Here is a 20,988-nt window from a genome sequence, read left to right on the forward strand (position 1 = left end):
ATCCTTAATATTTTAAACTTTGAAAAATCATTTCAGCAGAGGAACAGGTGGAGGTTTATGTGTTTACTGGCATTTTTAGCCATCTGTGATATCAAAAGCAGGTTAGAGAATGGGTAAAACATAAACATAATATATTAGCAAATTTTTAATAAATGTTTCTGAAGCTTCACAAACCAAATGCATAGATTCCTATGTGTATAATACTGCTAAGGAAAGAAACCCTCATCGGTCTAACTGCAGAAAATAGTCGTATTTCAAGCAAACAATTCTGTAAAGAAAACTGGAATAAAAAAAATCAGAACTGCAATCCTTCTAAATTGAAGAATAAATACATGCTCAGAGGGGATTTGGGATTACACAAGGCTCATTCTAATTCAGCCGCACATAAGATGCTGACAGTAGCTCCTTAGAAGGAGACAGCAGACTAAATCTAGTTAACTTTAGAAAATGATCTTGATTCTGCTCTGGCACAGCACACAGAGTGTATTCAGGGACTCTTGAGGAAGAGAAAGGAATGGCAGAATCACCTCCACTGGGGTAAAGCAGCTTGATGTCTCCTCGGAGGCTGTTTGAGAGATGGATTGCTTCAGAGCATCAGCATCTTGGCTCTCCCTCGCCGCTCATGCCTGTTTCCCACCTGCCTGTGCCAAAATGCTATTCAGCGTGGTGTCTGCGGAACAGTGGCTGAAGGAAGATTCATAATGTCATGACAGATTTTCTGTCACCAGCACACAGCTTGACTGTTGCTGTGGAAAAAAGAAAAAAAAACAAAACAAAAAACCCAGGAGTGCTGAGGATGCCTGAGTCCAGTTTACGCTGTGATTTTCAGCAGTTAGGAGTTTGGAGCCTTTGAAATCTCCCCCGATAGGGTTTGGGCTGCTTTTTTTGTTTCCATATGCAAATTTGACAATTATGTATTTACACAAAGATGCATTAACTCAGGAGTCTGTGGAAAACCACAGAAATAGACAAGTGTGTGAAAGGTCAAATGGATCTGAGATCGAAATATAAGCTGAAGTAAGGCATGTTGATAAATGGTGTCATTTTAAAGGTGCCAAGGTGGCCTTGCAAATCCTCCAAACTTTGTTCATCGTGGAGTATAATAAAAAGTTAAATATTTAACATGCAAAACCACCACCAACAAAATGTTATCCAAATTAAACACACTGGCTGTGTCTATATTAGTAAACTAAGCAGGGCCAGGCTCTAATATGGGCTCAAGCAATCAGCTGTACAGTTAAATTGTTGGCAAGTGTTAACTCCCTGGCAGAGTTTTGGCCAGTGCCAAAGTGCACAGTCTCAGGCAATGACCTGTCGCAGGTGCAGAAACCCTGTTTTGGGTATGGGCTTTATGGACTGGGGCTACGTGCTGCCAGTCAGCCTCAGGGCCACAGAACCCTCCAAGCCCGTTTTATCTGCAAGAGTAAATGCAGTCTGTAATTCCAAGCCAAAAGGGGAAAAAATTAGACTACTTAAATCTGTTAGCAGTAAAATTTCCATCTTACAAAGGTTTATTTTTTAACCATGTATCATTCCAAATCGGTTTAAAATGTCAGTTAAAACAGGAATAAATGTCTAGCGCTTTTAAGAGAAAAAAATGAGAAAATGTATCATGAAAATGAGTCTGCACCCCTAGAAAATAACACTTATAAGATGGAGATCCTCTCACTAGAAAAGTGGGTCAGACATTCATTACGTGAGGCAGAAAGGCAAAGGAGATGCGAATCTTGTCTAGTCACCCTCAATAATTCCATAGCACATACATTTGTCTAGATGGCAACTCTGGCTCTTCTGAAGTAGCTGATTGAGAGCCTGATACCGGCAGGTGCTGAGCACCCATTATGGAGCAATGGATATCTTCAGTTCCTGTTGACATCCATGTTGAAAATGCTTCCCAGCTCAGGGCCATGTCTGACAGAAATTCTGGAAAACAGCAGTTAACATCCATCAAAACAGATCCCTGTAATTTACACTGGTTGGCATGGCATTTCTCAATCCTGTTTGTTAGCTGGACAGATGTTAAGTGGAAGATCCCTCATCTTATTTGATTGTAATGTGGGTAAGCGTAAACTAGTTTAGTCCAGGCTAATGTCATAAAATACAGTGTTCATAAGCATCATGGTAGGAATTATAGTTTACAAATACATAAAGCCCTCTTTAATTGGAGAACTTTACAACATCTTATGAAAAGGAAAAATTGTGAATTTAGTATGAATGTTCCCAGGCATCTATTCCCATTTGGAAACTACAACTAAATCTATGGAATCAAAGGAGTGACCCTAATCAGGCTCAATTCTTTACTGTTGCTGCTATTTTCATCTCTGCAAACCAAGAATAATAAAAAAATCCACTACAGAAACTGAGACTAGGCCCATTTATCAGAATTAATTGAGACCATTAGGCTGCCTTGCTGGTGGATTGGAGCGCTTGTATTCAGCTGGTTACCCTTTCAAAGAATACAATTTCTATTTCTTTGAACACTAGACAACTGCCACTTTTAATTGTCTCAAGTCTATGAAGGAATTGCTTGCAGAATAGCTGTAGCCACGAGTAAGGACACTGCGGGTTGCCTAGTAATTAGATGTATCCATTGTACAAGATGGAATATGAAGGGTAATATTATTCTGAAGGAAGGAATGAAGCTGACAGCCAGACTAGTGATCTGTTGGGTGACCTGACAAGAGAAATACACCCCTTGAGTTGAATCTTGCCTAAAGCAGAAACCAGCTCTACAGTAATGAAACAAAGCTAGAGTAACTCCATTAGGAATCATCGGCAAGCAAAATTTGGCAAACCATGGATTTCTTACCTATACAGAAATTACACTGCACATCGGAGAACAGAAGTCTCAAAAATTTATCCTAGAAAGGACTAAAAGTTTCCAAAACTTGTAATAGCTTCTGGTGTGGCTATCATTAGGTAAAAGTAAAATAATCTCTTTAAAGTAGAATCCAGCAGAAAGCATATTTTCTTACAGATTTTCAGAGGAACAAAATATATCTGAGAAAAAGGAGAGTTTAGGAAAGTCAGATTGCTTTAAAACATTAGTTCTTTCCTCTCCTGCACAAAGGAGCAACTTTTGCTCAGTGCTAGTCTAAGTTTGAGGGAGATACTGTCCTTTATTTCAGAAGTTCAAGTACAGTGCCCACTGGTAGTTTCCATCTGCCTTTGAATGCCTGCTGAGCTGCAATATCTGTAGCTAGGTAGTTTAAATCAGTCACACAAGAAGAGAGGAGGAAAGCAAGTTCAGCAAGGCTGTCCATTAAAAGCAGCAGTCTCCTTTCACGTACATTTTAGCCTGCATTGACCTCGAGAGCATTTCCCTCCTTTACCCTGAAGTCATCCTGAAGTGTAAATATCGTTGCGTTTTTTTAATTAGCCCTCAAATATATTCTTCAATCAAAGTCTTTCTTTAAATATGATTGTAGTAAATGTGTTGGTTGTGGCATGGGTGGCCACACCTGGAGTACTGTGTCCAATTCTGGGCCAGGCTCTTTTCAGTGGTGCCCAGTGACAGGGCCAGAGGCAACGGGCACAAACTGAAACACAGGAGGTTCCCCCTGAACATCAGGAAACACTTTTTTATTGTGAGGGTGACCAAGCACTGGCACAGGTTGCCCAGAGAGGCTGTGGAGTCTCCATCCTTGGAAATATTCAAAACCCATCTGGACACAGCCCTAGGCAGCCTGCTCTAGGTGGCTCTGCTTGAGCAGGGGGGTGGACAAGATTATCTCTGTCCCTCCCAACCTCAACCATTCTGTGATTCTGTGTTTCTGTGATTCTGTGTTCAACTTGGCGAACACTAAACTAAGGTCTTAAATGTTTGCAAAACATTTCTGGATATATTTGTGGGTATCTTAGGAGAATGTCCCTTTTGTCAGGGGGTTTCCAGCAGGTTAGTTTTCCCACTACCAATCCACTCTTGAACATATTCTAAAAGAAGAAAGAATCAATATAAAAATTACATCAAAGATCACATTGCAAATAGCAATCTACAATGGAAGATGTATTGACATGGGGATTCTTGATTCTACAAGGCTTTGCTTTCAAATTCTTCATGGGGTCCAAAAGGAAAATGCAGAGTCTGGACAAATTTGAACACTTGTCTGCCAAATGTATACTGAATTTAACTTTTATGGAAAATACAGCAGAAGATATAACTCGGCTTTAAAAGGAGACAGTTAGTCCGACTGTCCCTTATGAACAGAAAAGGTTACCAGATTTTAGATCTAGGCCATTTTAAATATACAGGAAAGGGAATAGAGTGGAACACTGCAGATTTGCTAAAACCTTTTTAGGTACTTGCTTTACTGAGCACATCCCTCTATGACTTACTTTAGCTTAGCATTCGTATTTCAGTAAGGATGATCTACCTTCACAGTGGCATGTGGGATGCAATTTAATAACCTTATATAATGATCTTACATAAACTCAAAAATCTTGGCCAAGATTTCCCATTAACAGAGAGATGATTATACTCGTAAGCACTAGATCACTTGGGTTCAATTCTGCATTTACTCAAGCTGAGCAGTAGCACAACATAAGTAAGACTAGGAGGACAGAGCTAAATGTCTTAACTGACTAGACCTTAATAGCCTGAGATGCTCCAGATATCTTAAACCTTAATTTCCACCAATCTCCTTTTTCTTTTATGGTTTATAGCTGAATCTGTAATGACTTTGACCAATTACGCTGAATCCAGCACAGTACTAAGAAAGTGCTGCAACTGAAAAGCAGTAGGAAATTCAGCCTGCTCTCCCCCCCGCTTCAAAGTATGGCAGAAACATACAATCTCAGATGAACTGTGAAGTTTCGTATTTTTCACGGGGAAGTTCACAACTCTGAACAATGATGAGTTATCATAAGCCTTTGAACAAAAGAATTCACAGACCTTAGTCCAGGTTTTCACAAGGAAGAAAAAAGGTAGGGCCCTGCTCATCCATAGTGTTTTTAAATGTATTTCCTTCTAAACTCTCAGATATTTCACAGGGATGAAAGCTGTTCCTTCACACAGAAAAGTCTAAATAGCACCGCAAGAGCAGCACTACGGAACAAAGACAGGGGAATTGTCAGTATTTCCTTCAGCCACCCCTGGGTTGCTGCGACAGCGCAGGCGTCAGAAACACGGCAGCGAACAGGCCAAGCTACCTGTGTGCGGGCACAGGGGGTTGACCACATCTCTTTATTCCAATGTTCACACGCTCTGCGGACATACCACCAATGCCACTCTTCTAGAAATCTCCAGACTGGTTTAGGGAGGTGAGGATACTTCAAAATAATCCAAAAACCAAATGCAGATTTTGCTGGGCTTTAGGATTTTGGTGCTGTAAGGCATTGCTCTTCAAGCTTCTCTCCACAGTTCTTGGTATAAGCATTATTCTGAGGGAAAGGTGGGGCTGCTAACTCTTTGCAGGACTCTGAGAGATGAGGTTCTAATAAACTCCAGGTATCATGAAGTCAAGAGTTATAGCTGCTGGATTTCCTGATGAACTGTTTTCCTATTAGAAAATCTCTTTTCTTGTAATCAGAAAGCTTACTGGGAAAAACATCTACTATGAGAGAATGTAATTTTTCTAAAGGGCCTTTTAAAGTTAAGCACAATATTTCATTTAAATCTATTACATTACTAGAAATGATTACATTTCTAGTGATTACATTAACTAGAAATACTTACAAAAGACTAGTTAGAAAAACGGTTACTAACCACGAATGAAACGAAGACAACTGATTATTTCTTCTTAAAATGTAATTATAATTATTTTTAAAACCATGAAAACAAATTATGAATCTTCATTAATCTTGAACTTTTCCACAAACACTGTTTTGTGGAAAATCCAATTTAGAAGTAAATTAAACTGTCAAACCTGTGTGGAACACAAACTCCATTCCAGTCAGCTGCATTCTCTATAAAACCCCAGTGGAAGGGCCTGCAAAACAGCCTCTGCACCCACCCTAGGTAGCAAAAATCAGACCAGAAAATTTCCACCTTGAGCTCCCCCTTGGCCCACAGGATTTATGGTATGCAGAAAGGTACATATGGGAGCCAGAAGTCTGCCTGCATTTACTATTACTGGATCCTGAGCAGACACTAAGCTGTTCAGTTGAAAGCACATTCATGGCACACACAAGTGCCCAACCGTCTGTTACAGACTGTTTCTCAGCTGTATGCTCTTCAAACAAAGAGATGGAAAAAAGCGAAAAAATCTGAAGTACACCACACTACAACATAGCAAACTGACTCTAGGGGAAAAAATACCACCAAGGAAAATTGGAAGGGAAGAAATTGGATGTTTTCTAGCCATTGAAAGAGACAAAGCATCTGGTTTTAGCATTTGTTTCATTTTAATTTTACTTTTTGTGACCTATGAGAAAAAGAAAAAAAAAAAAAGGCCAGTTATCACTGTGGCTTTTATGGTTACAGGTCAAAATGATGAGACCACAGTATAAGCTGAGCAAAGAGCTGTGAGGTATGTCACTCCACATTCCTTCCCCCATCTGAAGCTTTGAAATATTGGAGGGGGTTTAGCTGTAATACAAAATCTCCAGGATGCTAACCCTGCAAATACTTGCATTATTTAAAACAAAACAAAACAAAACACTTGTTTGGGTTTTTTTCTTACATGAGGTAAGGCTTGCAGGATCAGACCGCAAGTTTATAAATTCTCCTTGCAAGCACATATTTTTTTCACCCTAAAACAGCTGAATCCAAGCTGGAGTCTACGCTTGTTTGGTTTTTTCTTTTAAAAACAATTTGGATTATACATGTCTCTTGCACCATCTTTTTACCTAAGGCAAATGTAACTCTGGCACTCGTGAAACTTAGCACCACAGGTACCTGGACTTTTTGAAAGGAGTTTATAGTTTCAGTGGACACTGCCAAGTAGGCTGATTATAGCCTTATGGTAATTGTTGGCTTTTCCCCAAAAGACTGCTTTGCTGTGTCAGTCTACTAAACACAACCTCCATCATTTAGTTCTAAGAACAAGACAATTCATTTTTTACTCAGAGAAGGTTATAGGTATTTTTCACTAAAATTCTACCTTGTTTTCAGAATAAAATTTTACATCCTACATTTCTTTAATAAATTCAGTGAAGATATGTAAATCTTACCTCATCAAAGAACCAGGATGGACACTAATTTAAAAAAAAAAAAATGTTTTACATTTTTTTGTTCTGTTTCTTCTTTGGAACAAAAATTATGTTGTGCTGACTGAGTTAAGACCAGATTCTGATCAATTTAAGTAAATGACTCCAAAAGCTCTTGAACACTGTTCCCCTCCAAAGTTTCTCTCAGACAACCAATGCAGACATATGGAAATACCAAGTTTGCAATTTTCACTGTTTCACGTCTTTCTGTGGAGGAAGTGCACATCACGTATGCTGGCCTCGCAGACTCCCAGGGGTCCATGTAAGCCTCCGCTCTAGAATCCCTTAGTGCCACAAATTTGGCTGAAGTTCGCTCTGCAATTCTATGCTTTGCATATGCTGGTATTACTACAACAGTCTAAGTGCTTTAGTCTGTCTTGCTATTCTTACAAGGAGGTAAATTCTCAGAGGGTGGAGATAAGAGACCACAATGCATAGTTTTGATGGCTGATGCATCCCCTTTCTGTCTGATAGAGCCAGGGGTCTGATGGATATAATGCAAGTTTATCTGAGCCTATGAAAATATCTAGTGCAAAGCATCGCTTCTTCATAAAAATCAGACTAGACTCTAGCTCTAGTTTTTCTCAGAGTAATTACTCCAGACACTATTCACTTACCATAACAAAAAGTGAATTATTTTATGAACTTTGATAGAAGCAGGTTTTTTACCCTTTACTCAGCTTAAAAAAAAAAAAAGTTATCCTTGGATAGTATTGTTCATGTAACATTTCATTCTCATGGATGCATATTTTTGTGCCACTAAAAGAGATATAGGAGATAGCATGACTGACTAGACTGTCAGTGATTTTCAGATTAACATAGCTGTATTGTTCTTTATGAATGGATCATGATAATATTGCAGTTATTTTTCATTATTATTGCTTTATACAGCATAACAAAACCATCATGCTGCTCTGTTCATAAACAAACACAGCCCTGATCAGTTTTCGCTGCCATCAGGCTTAAATATGCCAGCTGTCAGAAAAACAAGGTGTCAGAAAAAAATTTTATCTCTGCTTTCACAAAAGAAATTAAAAAGTGCTGGTATAGGTGTCTGTTGCTTTATCATACAGCATACACGGACCACATCCATCTCTGACTTCTAGCAGAGCCTGCCTCAGCATGTAGGAGTGAACTTGTGAACAGAGCTACGCAAACAATTGATTTTTCAGTCACTGACTGTTGAACCACAGTATTGAAGACAGTCTGGTCAGACTGAACCGCAATCAAGAATGAAAAAAGATACTGGCATGCACTTTTTCTGCATCCCAATTAAAACCAGGAAAAATATGTTTCTGCTCATATAGCATATTTTAAGCCAGACACTTATAATAAAAGTAAAGGTATCAAAGAGCTTAGAGACAGGCAGGGGCACAACCACTTTGTACTGAAGAGTAAAGGCATTTACCCAGCTGGTGAAAGATGTAGGGTTGGTGCCCATCTTTGTCTCAGGGTTTTCAAAACCACCTTCCCCTCACTCCAGGAAAAATGCACTAATCATAGGTTCCTGTTTTCAGGCTCTCCTCTCAATGATCTATAAAATATTGTACTTTATATAAAATGCTTAAAAGTCTTTATTACAGGATGATTTGCCATTAAGTTAGGAGTCTCCTGTTTCTGTCTTGTGTAATGAGTGTTCTATTATTTTCACCAAAGTGGAATAGCTTCAGCAGAATAGCTTGAAAGACATCTACTCCACTGCAGTCCCACAGGAAGGGTGTTTTAAATCCTGAATGAGTGCAGTAACTAACTTGCTTGTTTAAAGGAAGGCTTTTCCTCCTCCAGACAACCTTGACAAAATATTTCCTGTCTGAATCTATTTGGTAAATTTAACCTGTGTTTGTCAACATTTTTGGTGAATGGCCATTTTATATCATCTACCAGTGGAATTTTAAAATCACAATTAAATCTTGATCTCTTCTCATTGTCGGGGAGGGGGGGGGGGGGGCGGGGAGGGGAGTTGTGTTTTTTTTAAGAAAGTTTTCACTTAATCTACATCTACTAAATCACCATTATTTAAGTTATGGCAGTCCTCCCTGTAGCTTGCTTGCACTGGAAGCTGGATTCAAGCATCAAAAAATACTTCTTGGCTTTTGGACCTATGACCTAAAAATATTATGTCTCTTTTTATCTCAATGATAATAAAAATTCCTAGGAGTAGGATAGGGTGAAGAGTGGTGCCAGTGAGATACACTCTTTCAAAGGGTAGATCAGTGAAAGAAAGATGTCAGAACATCTGTTATCCAGGGGATCTTAACTGAGTATTGATTTTCATCTGAAAAGCAAATCCTGCCTTTAAATTATGTATGTGCAGCTGACTTCATGTGGCGTTTGGGCTGGAATAAGGAAGATTTTTGTGTTACAGGGCTGGCCTAGAGGGTTTGTGGCCCTACTGTGACATACGCAGGTTCAGCCTAAAATGTAATCGTTGCTCTGCGGGGCCTAGCATCTACAAACTTCAGCCAAGAAGTAGGAATTGAGCACAGATCTCCTGAATGGCAACCCAATAGCCTATCAAGTAGTTCACAGTGTCCTGGTTTGATTTCTACTCTTTATCCTCCTGGCAGCACAAAAAACACCACTAAGGCAAGAGGCTTTAATTGTCACATTGTCTTCAAAGCCAGACATAATTGCAAAATACTGTGATGATATACTGCATATCATGCACATAACTGATAAAATACCTGAGTGAATTGTAACTGGTGTCAGCCATGCATGGGCAGAATATTAATCCTAGGACCTGTCACAATGGCATAGTTTTCTTGCCACAGTGATAAGAGTAATTTCACTGATTCACCAGATTTAGGCTACTGGTACATGAGAATCTGACCCTTGGGAAGCAATTAAAGACTATTTCTTTAGTGGATATACAGAGAATGAAAGATTAGGTCCAAGCTCTAAATGATTTTCAGTTTCTTAATGGCAGTAGAAGGTCAGTGCAGCAGTAGGGATGCTGAGCAACTTTAAAAAAAAGGCTAAAACCACCAGCTGGAAACACCTGGAGGAAGAGTCAGTAAGATTTTTGCCCTTAAATTAGTCCGACTCTCTTGATAATTTTATCCAATTAGCTTGGCTTTTTCACCTTACCGTGCAGCAGTGCCATGCTAAGTAATTACTCAACAGAACAATTATTTAATTGCTGAACATGAATATTAACAGTGGAATAAGAGTAGCCAAATAAATAAAGATTGGTTTTCTGAATCCCAGTCGTTCCTCCAAACACACATCAGCTAGGAACCTTGACTAATTTAACCTTATATGTGGTAATTTGTTCAATTTGTATACTTCTTCAAATAGTCCCTGGTCATTAACATTTTTACTTATAAAGTCTGTGAAGTTGCAAAATAGAAATGCACTCCAAACAGAAATTATAATAATACTGTTGCAGTAGTTAAAGCAACTATCATTTTTGTAGAAGACAGGAACCCAAAATATATTTGAAAGGTACATCAAGCTCAGGCCACTTGGGTTTACTGAAGTACTTTTTACCATATTCTCCAGAGCAATAAAACCAGCATAAAAGCAGGTAGAACAAACCTTCCATAGGAACAGAAAACAAACCAGTGCTTGTGCTTTCCACTTAAAGTCAGCCTTTAGACACCCCAAACTCTCTCTTTTTTAAGGCATTAGCAGTTTTGTCGTGCTTTTATCATGGGTACTTTACATCTCTAAATTTTAAAGATATCTGATGGATGTACTCCAACTAATAAATAATAATGGCACCATATATGTTAACTTGCATCAGATATCTCTCTAGAACACCTCCCTTTCATTTAACTACTTTTTGATAAGGCATATCAGCAATTTCCTCTTCTCAAAGCCTTAACTAAGATAATTTTGTTAATATTTATCCTGTTACTTTTATTCTGTTTAGTTTTACACTATACAGCGTAATTTTTCTGACATAATCAGCTAGCTTCCATGATGGAATAATGTATCAAGGACACCAACTCCAGGTATACAGGGTGCCTTTCCTGCTGAGGACTGCTTGAATTCCACAGAAAAATGTGAACAGATAGGGTATTTTCAACTGAAGATAACAACATAGCAATGCAGTGCTGTCAATTTGAGGTAAAAGGTAGCAATGTGTTACTGTGATCAGCGTTATTTAAAGGCTGCTTTTAAATTATCTTTGCAGTCACAAATGTGTAAATGTTTAATTTTTTTTATAAGCAAACATCAACCAGTTCCTTGAGTGAAAACAGAACGTGTCTATATTGAATGTACTTCTGTATAAAAATGATGGTTTCTTTCACAGGAAAAACATATCAAAAGTAATGTATCCGATGGAACTCCAGCCTTGACAGATGTTGATAAATAAAAGTTGAAATGTAGTGCTAGTGTTTGTTACTAGAAACGTAATGCAGAATTTAGGCCAAGATGTATTATAAATTTAGCACAGTTTTAAATACAATACCGAAACTCAAGAAATTGTTCCAACCAGGTATAACACTTCTTTCTTTAGAGTCTTCCCTGTTTTGCAACTCTGACTAACTTCAGCCATTGAACTCCAGCTATGAGTGGTGAGATGAAGGAATTAGGGCCAAGTGTGTACCTCGCATTGTCACTCTGGTATAGATACCAGAAAACTGCACGCTACGTTCTGGGCCCACCATCTGAACTTTTTACTGAGGTGTAGTCCTGTAGAAAATCAAAATGCGTAGGGCCTATCCATTACTCCTTTGATAAACAAGTGCAATCAAGTCAACATGGCTTTCTTGTCTGTTTTCCTGTTTCCCTTTCTGACTCACCACTCACTACTTGTATTCCACCTTCATCAGCCCATGTCAGTTTTCCTAAGTTTAGCACAGATTTGGCATGAGAAAAACAAAGAGTATTTGATCCCAGACATGAAATTAAATTAGCAGTGTAGATTAACTGCTCTCAGATGAGTCACATTCTACTTCCAGTAAGACTCTGCATCCAAACCTTGGATGTCTACTGCCCGACAAGTAAATTATCTCAGTACAGCTTAGCTGCTGCTCATGTGATGGAGGAAAGAAAACAGGCAGCTTCATTCTCTTTTGGATGGACTCGGGTGAACATCCCGTTACATTCCCAACGTTCCCAAGCTGTTTCCTCCTTCCATGGCGTTACTCTTCCATGGAACCAAAGGACACCCAGTTCTCTGCACCTAGCAGAGGAGACAAATGCTGCTCTACCTACGGACTGCAAAGGAGGGAGGGAGGGAGGGAGAGAGAGAAGCTTAGTGCCTTCCCTGTTTCTCCCTCACCCCAACTTTGTGCTCCAGCCAGATGCGAGGTGACCCTACGCAGTTACATGTGTGGACTTAAAGATTACAAGACAGAAAGTGGATGGCCCCTTTTTTTCTCCTCCTGTATACGGAACTCCCGTTGGCTTTCCTGGGTGCTCCCGCTATAGACTGACGAGCAACAGGTCAGAGGAGACGGAAAGGCTTTTTACCTGCCAACCCCAGAGTTCAGGATGTGTTGTTTCTCCTGCAGCAGTTGATGACAGCCTAACACCTTAGCAGCACTGGAGCTGCATTCCTACGCTGTAACAGGGGAAGCAGGACCAAGGGCCTGAACTAAGGTCTTGGCAGGTAAGTGAAGGAGCAACCAGTATCAAACAGCTTCGTTTGAAAGTGTACGTCTTTGTAATGTTTAAGTCTTAATATGTGCTCTGCGTTACCTGGGAGCTTAAACTTCCCGTTTTCAGAAGAGTACTTGAGATCACCTGGTAACTCTGCCAAACGCTTGGAAAAAAATGTTGAAGAAACTCATAAGTGCAGAGGGGCTAGAAAGAAACGTTATTTGTGGTAAAAATCTCTCGAATCTGGGATTTCTTCTGAGAGCTGAGCAGAAGTTACTCAGATTAGTGGGGGAGGGAGAGGCTTTATGCTACCAACGTATTTTCGTACATCCCCACTTACGATGACTGAGAGCATCACTGTACGGTGAATACTCAATATTAAAATATGAGCTCTATGAGGATTGGGAGGGGGGGATTTTTTGCTTGGTTATGTGTTTTCTTTCAATTGGACACATAGGGAACACATGATAAAGGGAAATCTCCATGTCCTTACTACACTCCACTTCTTAAGTTTAATTATTGGAACCAGGTTTCCTATATGAATACTTATGCCATTCAAAATGTGCTTTATTTCAGTAGTTACCGGTAATTGTGTTTTTTGCTGGCAAGGCCATGTTCCAGAACATTCATAGAGAGCACACACAGAGGAAGTCGCTACCACTAAAGCAAATCCAATTAAAAAGATACTTACAGAAAAATAACTGATGCTAGTTACCACCTCAAAAAAGAAGAAGAAAAAAAAAAATTAAAAACATCCTTACATAAAGGAAGTCTTTCTTTTCCTTGCTTGTGGTAATACGAGGGTAATGGATGCCTCTCTGTTGAGAGGCCAGTAAGTTTTACTTTTTGGAATGAAAAACAAATGTAGGTCAGAGGAGGAAATCATAAGGAGCTGCCACACACTAAGTTCTGTATCTGAGCCATCTACTGCCACCGTATCCTGGAGAGAAAAAAGGGAACATTCATAAAGAATAAACAACCATCCAGAACTGGTGGGGTACCAAAGCCTCATCAATGTCCGGTTCAGATATTCTTATCCCCCCTACCCTTATTGTTACTAATATGCTCAATTTACTAAGTGAAATCACTCCAAAAGTGGCCTCTAAGTTTGTGTCCATCTTTCAGTGGATAAACTGTGAGCCTGTAAAACATTACACATGCTATAGCAACTGTTAATTAATATTCATCAGAATTAAGGGGAGAAGTCATTATCAAAAATTACTCTCTAAAATTTTAGGGGCAAGAGTGAAAAATGACATTTTACATAGGTTTATATATTTTAAAAGTTTTCATTACTGTAGTCGTTGTTTTAAATTAACTTTCTCTAGACAAAATAAAGTGTTGTACTACATTGCAGCCTCACTGTTAGGAATGAAGATAGAGGAGACAATGCAGGAAGGCCAACACACACGACCAAAATGGAGAGTATCCAAGTCATAGAAGAATGGTAAGTTGGTCAAACTGTTGTCTAGGAAATGTTTTTAATTTGCCTGTAACTAATCTCAAGAATTGCCTTGGTTTTTATGCTTCTGGAATGTCCTTCTAATTACTTTTCCTCCAAAAAATTCTATAGAAAAGGAAGCAAAATCTGTCCTGACAATGAAAAGCCAGCAGAGACATTCATAAGCCAGGCTTACTTACAGTTTCTTATTTGCGGGGGAGAATGGTGGGGAGGAATGGGAGGCACATGGATGGTTCCATAGATCTGTGGGTCTCTATAAGAAGCCTTCGCCACCTGTGGGATCATTTTCTTCTGTTTATCGAGACAAGAAGAAAAACTAACGGGGCCCAAGTGTACTTCATAGTCAGATTTTTAACATGGCTACCTTTCATAAAACAGCTTGGACTAGGGTTTCACTGGAATTAACTAAGGAAACACATACCTTGAGAAACAGGCTAACACACACTGGAAGTCTGAACTTCTGTCTAAAGTTAGGGCCCATGTTTATTGTTTTGGGAAAAATTATAACCTATCAGTGGCCTTGAGTTCTCTAGTCCCATAAAAAGTAAATTAAAACTTACCTCAAGAGGATATGATTGATGGTAAAAGCAACCCAAACCACTCATTGTCTTCATTGCTACTCAAGGTCATTTATGAGAGGACAATGTCAGAAATTTCCACAAAATACTGTGGTGAGGAAAGCTTCCCAACAGAAAATGAGGGAGCACAGGTTGCTTGTCAGCTCCATCCACCTCAGCTGGTTCTTTCACTCTCCTCAGAGAGAGGACTTTTCACCTTCAAATCTATATGTTTATACTTTTCGGATCAAATTACGATTATTTTGCTGGATAGTTTAAATGTTAAACACTTTCTCATTCATTAGATCTTTTGGACTGCCGAAAAGCTATCACAAATATATTCCCATCATCCAGACTGCCTTGCATGCAGAGTAGGAGTTGATAAATGGACTTGAAGGGAAATCATATAGGCAAATGTCAGTTGTTGTGCAACATGATTACACGGAAGCTATTAACAACAGCTAGTAAAGCTCTTGTTTTGGATCCTATCAGGGAGGGGGGGCAAGCGCTCAGAATTAAGTTTGAAACTATATTTAATTGTTGTTAAGTAACTTGGAGTCTTACCTTCTCAAGCTCTGCATTAGTACATTAATGGATTAGTGACACAAGTTAGTCTTCTGATCACTTAACCAGTGTGTCCACTGTTAGAATCCACGAATAGTTTCCTTCAGAGAATGGGAATAAGGACTTTTTCCCATTTCTTCTCTCTCCAGTTTTGCCAGCAATGTCCGTCACATCTCATGCCAATAGATCATCATTCAGGTCAATAGCGCCAAACAGAGGGAAGCTTAGCAACCCTTAGGTACAAGCACAGAGAAATATGCTAATTTAAATGCTCTCTGAATTACTATTTTGTTGGCCCTCATTAGTATGCTTTTGGCTGCCAAGAGGCTTTTGTTTTCCTTGTCCTTCCTGAACCAAATCATGTGGCAGCCAGTGATTGGCCAAACACCATCAGAAGCAGGCAGGGACATCAGGTGTCATCTAAACCCCTCATGAAAAAAGAGTCTATTGCCAGCTCCCTGAAATCACATCTCCCTTAACTGCAAAGGCAGGAATTCAATGCTGTTGTGGGATTTTGTCTTTGAGTCTGATGGCTAACAACTCTAGTAGAAAACTTGTAGAAAGCCAAGTGCATGTCTCGTAATGTTAAACACGTTTAGTGGGCTATCGAGATAATGAATGCACAAGTGGAGAGTGAAGAAAATTCCCCTGTCACTGCTGAAGCCTTGTTGCTTCCAGTTTTCACTCTGGACTACAGTGCAGTTGAAAGGAGAATTTTTGGATGAATGTATGAAAACACTGTTACAAAAATAGACGCATATTTGTAATGATACTTTGCTTTTGCAGCCAAAATCCTACTGCAGATGAAATTTTGTCTTGGGCTCAGAATTTTGACAAGATGATGAAAACACCAGCTGGGAGGAACCTTTTCAGAGAGTTTCTTCGAACAGAGTATAGTGAGGAGAACCTGCTTTTCTGGCTTGCCTGTGAAGATCTAAAGAAGGAACAGAACAAGAAAGTTATTGAAGAAAAAGCAAGACTTATATATGAAGATTACATTTCTATACTATCACCAAAAGAGGTAAAGCTGTAAACATTACGTTTGCATTTTCTGTTATTCTGGAGCAGAAATGTTATACCCTGGATTGCCAGATGGGGCTCTAAAGGTCTGCCTGATTTGTCAGATGAAAGTCTTAGTATGGACATTAAATCAGGAAAGGAAGGGACACAGGTGCCAGGCCATTTAGCATCACTGGCCAGAACACTCAAAGCTCTCTATAAGACTCAAGAAACTCCAGTAAGAGAAGGCTGAGAAATAGGTATGCTGCTTTAGTAATGCTACCTGCCTGCCAGAGAGAGGAAGTAAGTAATGCAAATGAATTTCTGGAGAAAAGGCACCCAAATTAAGGAATTTAAATCAGAATCATTATAGATTTATCTTCTGCAACAGCTGTCTGGGAGAAAATCCAAATTTGCACTGGTTATTCCTATGTGAGAGTCCAGGAATGGAGACCACATATTTTCTCTGATGAAAAGTATGAGAACATCTAGGAAATTATGTAAGATTTCCTTCAACCCTGAAACTGAAATAGTCAAGTTATGAAATTATCTTCACCTGGGCTAAAGAACAAGTATCCCCTATCACACCATGTTTTGGAATAGAGATAAATGTAAATATATCAGCACTATAGAAGAACCTTTCTTAGGCCACATCATGTACCTTTAGCTCCTTTGCCTTGTCTGTGCATTGCATCTGACTTTCCACTCAATGGTGTTATGCTAATTTATGCTCACCGTGAAGAACCTTGCTTCCCACCTTTTACTTCTGCACTGCATTCAGTAATAATTTGCAACTTCATTCATATGAATGAAGCACACAGCAATTTATAGCTCCATTATCTTCTCTTGTGCCATGGTGTATACTTTTGCTTTGGAGTGAGATAACTGCCAGTACAGCAAGCTAATACTGAGTTTTTCGTATAATATCTCTAGTACGTAAGTACTACGTGCTGAATGCTCAGTTGTCTTTTTAAGCTAAGGTCAACCAGCAGTTAAAATTCAAACTAACTAACTGCTATTTGACTTAGGGTTTAACAAAAGTACTCACAAACTTGATGCACTGGACATGTGCAGATGCCATCGATCCAGTTGCTCCTGCAACTGGAAATCTTCTGAGGCAAACAAGAACTGTTTGCAATGCTTTAGATCGGCACAGGAGCTGAAAAGTTCTTGTTCATGCCGGCATCCCATTCCAGATGCGATCTTCTGGTATAAGAGCTAAAGTATTTAGCATCGCATGTTCAGTGATGAAGTTATTGAGGCAGAAGGCCTTAGTATGACAAACAGATACTTTGTATTCATCTGTTTAGCAAGGAAATACCTTTAATAATTCCAGCTAGTTTTGCCATCTGGCTTTAGTGAGTCACTGAAAAACTACGACGTAAATTAGTAGTTCCGTAATTAAATTTTTTCATTCTATAAGTGCAATTAGCTTTTACTATATTCAACGGCACAAAACCCCACCATCCTGCCAAATTTGAGCTTTTTATCCCAGCTATTATATTTGATAATGAAGAACCGATTAGTTAACTGCACAAGCTTTTTTTGCTAAGATATGTGCATGTCCATGTGTGCCAGGGGGAGAACTGCTTAAATCTTCGCGTGTCGTTTCTGTGCTACAGAAACGCAATGGTCTAGGATCGAAACCTATTCAAATAAATTCTGAAGACACGCGGCTGCAGCCCTGCTTCTCAAAACTACCAGAGCACTACACCCCCGCACGCTGTTGCCTCTAAAAGCAGGTAGTCCCTGCCCGAGCGGCCCCACCGGTCTGTTCGTTCCTGCCGGACAACCCGGTCCGCTCGCACCGCTGCCTTAGTTAGACAACGACTTCTACCAGCAAAACGCCCCGGTTGAAAACCGCCCCGAAAAGAAGTGCCGCTTTCGGACGGATGGATTCCTTAACTCAGCTGGCTGCGGGGCTGCCCAGAGAGCCGTGCCAGCGCAAGGGATGGGACGCGCCGGGGTGGGAAGGGGGGGCAGCCGCTCCTGGCCGCTGCCGCGGCCCCGCTGCCCACCCGTGAGGGGGCCCAGCGCCAGCGCCCCGGGGCGCTGCGGGCGGGCGGAGCGACGAGCGCTGGGACGGGGCGCGCGTGGAGCAGGCACAGTGGGTGTTCTGCAGAGGCAGCGCCCTTGAATGGTAGGTACGGTCTGCTAGCGGGGATAGGCAACAGGTTACGCGCTGCATCGTAGCCGTGCCTTGTGACCCATAACCAAGTAACAGCAAATACTGGAGGAGAAGGAGCTCGCCCGCTGTGGCAGTAACGTACTCCCATATGCCAGCAAACCGACAATGCCAGATTCTACAGCTGGTGCTGAAGAGACAATGAAAATGTGGTTTTGCTCCTCGGTACACCCGCGTTCCGAAGATTTTGCTTCACCACATATAACAATGCACAAGCTCACGCATCCACACACGTTCTGAGGTAGGTAGCACCCTTCGCATATCAAGGCGTCTTGGTACGCGGAGCTTCCCAAGGCGTCTCGGTACGCGGAGCTTTCCAGGTTTGAACTCAATTCTTCGGACGATATGACTATTGATAGGGTTGCAGAGTAGTAGGGTCAGATTGCAACCTGGTGTAAAGTACAGTAGCTCAACTGATCTATGCTCGGTATTTCTCTACTCAGTGTGTTAGCCTTTTTCTCCTTAGCTGAGGAAACCCTTGCCGGCCCCAGTGGGCTTTCCTGCTACTGCCATTTCATTTAATCCAGAAGGCATTAATTTTACTGGGTTTAGAGCATTTTGTGGATAAGCTGTACATTCTTACAAATTTCTAAAGGATATTCTAAAATCATCTGTGCATCCATCCCAAGCATAATATGCCCTTTTCTGCCTAGGCACAGGAGTTCGTTACAAATGGAAAGTAAGTAAGAAGCGAAAATTGAAACTTGCTAACAACTTCAATATGGGCATATGATATCCTGAAAGTATAAATTACTAGATGTTGAAGAGTCTTGAGGGACTAATCTGAAATAGTTAATATTAATGGGGAGATTAACACAATGGACACGATAACAAACTCTGGGTAATTTGTGAGTAACAAGTGCAGTGCCTGAAAAAAATGGGGAAAAAATCTGTAGGGCAGCCAGATGAGAATGCTGAATAGAAAGCTTCTAAAGACTTAACCACAAATGGTCGGGAAAAAAACATTTCAGCTCTCTGAATGACAGTCATTCAGCATTCATTTCAGAGAAGTAATTTTAAATATGTAAAAAAAAAATTAAAAAATGTAAAATAACATATTTTGGGAAATCTGGGTTACTGCAGAGGTTTATTTAGTTGCACTGTATTTATTCTGTTATACAGCTGCATTTCATCTTACAAATCTTAAGATGGATGCAGAGACCAAGTCAAAACTGAAATAGAGTTGACTGTATCGGTCTGTAATTTGGTGGCTCTGAAAGAAGCACAGAGCATTACTTGAATAAACTGATAAAACTTGTCATGTTCAATGGAGCCCTGGGAAATAAAGATACATATAACAGCCTTTCCAATATAACTATTTAAAATTAGTGTGTTCTCATCTTCTTCAGGTTAGTCTTGATTCCCGGGTGAGAGAAGTGATCAACAGAAACTTATTGGATCCCAGCCCTCACATGTATGAAGATGCCCAACTCCAGATATACACCCTAATGCACAGAGACTCTTTTCCAAGGTTTTTGAACTCTCAGATTTATAAGTCTCTTGTTGAAAGTATTACAGGCTCTACTTCTGAAACTTAGTTATAATTTTCAAGCAAAATAACTTGATTTTTTGGGGGTGGGTGGGATGGAAGAAAAGTAGTTTAATAACATCTGGAGCTGGGTTCCTGGAGAACTACAGTTTAGCACTACTCAGGCTACTGTGAAGAAAACAAATACATATTATGGTCTCTGTCTACATTTTTACCAAGATCCTCCTTGCTCGAGATGGCATGGGAGGGGAACAATGGATTTGCCAAAATACATTTGTTTCACACTCCTTTCACCCTACTGCAGTCAAGATTGCAATGATGTATTTGTAGTTTTATGAACAGCCTCCTTGTGTATCCTCACACTGCATGTGCAAGGTAAAACTGCTTCACTTACCACTTAGTTGTTGCAATATTTAATCCAATAACATAAATTATATCTGTACTTAAGAACTTTTTTTGTGCAATACAGTCTTATGGTACATAGAAACAATTGCAGCAAACCAGAAAGAGGCTTGCATTTTTTAACATCACTAACTGAAAAAAGCCAATTTTTAAGGTGTAGCATTACTCAACATCCTCTACTGAGTACAATACACTGACTTTTTGAAGCCAATATTTCTGTACAGAAAAAAAGAGCTATTTATCACTGTTTATTTAAAATAAATCAAGCGGAGGATTCCTCTGGTTGTTCACTGCCAAAACTGTGGCATTTTCATTACAGAGTTTGCAATGTCAAAAAAAGAAAAAAAAAAAAAAAAAAAAAAAGGAAAAAAAAAAGCACAAACCACTTAAAGGGATCCATATCTGGGTGACACAATCTATGCGCTGATATTGTTTAATTGTTAAAAGAACAAAGATTTTCAATGTACATTTCAGATGTCAGATACTGTAATTGATTTATTAAAGACTGGCTATCCAGTTCTAACACTGTTGTATAATGTTATGTACTTCAGCAAAAAAAAAAAAAAAAACAAAAACAAAAACAAAAAAACAAAAAGCTTGATAATTTAGTTTTTTTAATAAAGAAATTTAA

At 39.7% G+C, this 20,988-nt stretch overlaps 1 protein-coding gene across 3 annotated transcripts in view; it reads left to right on the forward strand.

Annotated features, from left to right (window-relative positions):
• Positions 1–20,988, forward strand: part of RGS17 (regulator of G protein signaling 17) — a 74,226-nt gene extending 53,238 nt beyond the window's left edge. For 2 of the 3 annotated variants that reach the window (XM_049801301.1, XM_049801299.1), the window contains exons 3-5: positions 14,057–14,146; positions 16,069–16,303; positions 19,816–20,988. In XM_049801301.1, the coding sequence (XP_049657258.1) occupies positions 14,057–14,146; positions 16,069–16,303; positions 19,816–20,004 (514 nt within the window). In that variant the 3' untranslated portion in view covers positions 20,005–20,988. The remainder of the gene's footprint in view (positions 1–14,056; positions 14,147–16,068; positions 16,304–19,815) is intronic. The other variant, XM_049801300.1, reaches the window with a different exon arrangement.

Source organism: Accipiter gentilis, chromosome 5 (assembly GCF_929443795.1).
Source record: "Accipiter gentilis chromosome 5, bAccGen1.1, whole genome shotgun sequence".
In the NCBI taxonomy this organism is placed as follows: Eukaryota; Metazoa; Chordata; class Aves; order Accipitriformes; family Accipitridae; genus Astur; species Astur gentilis.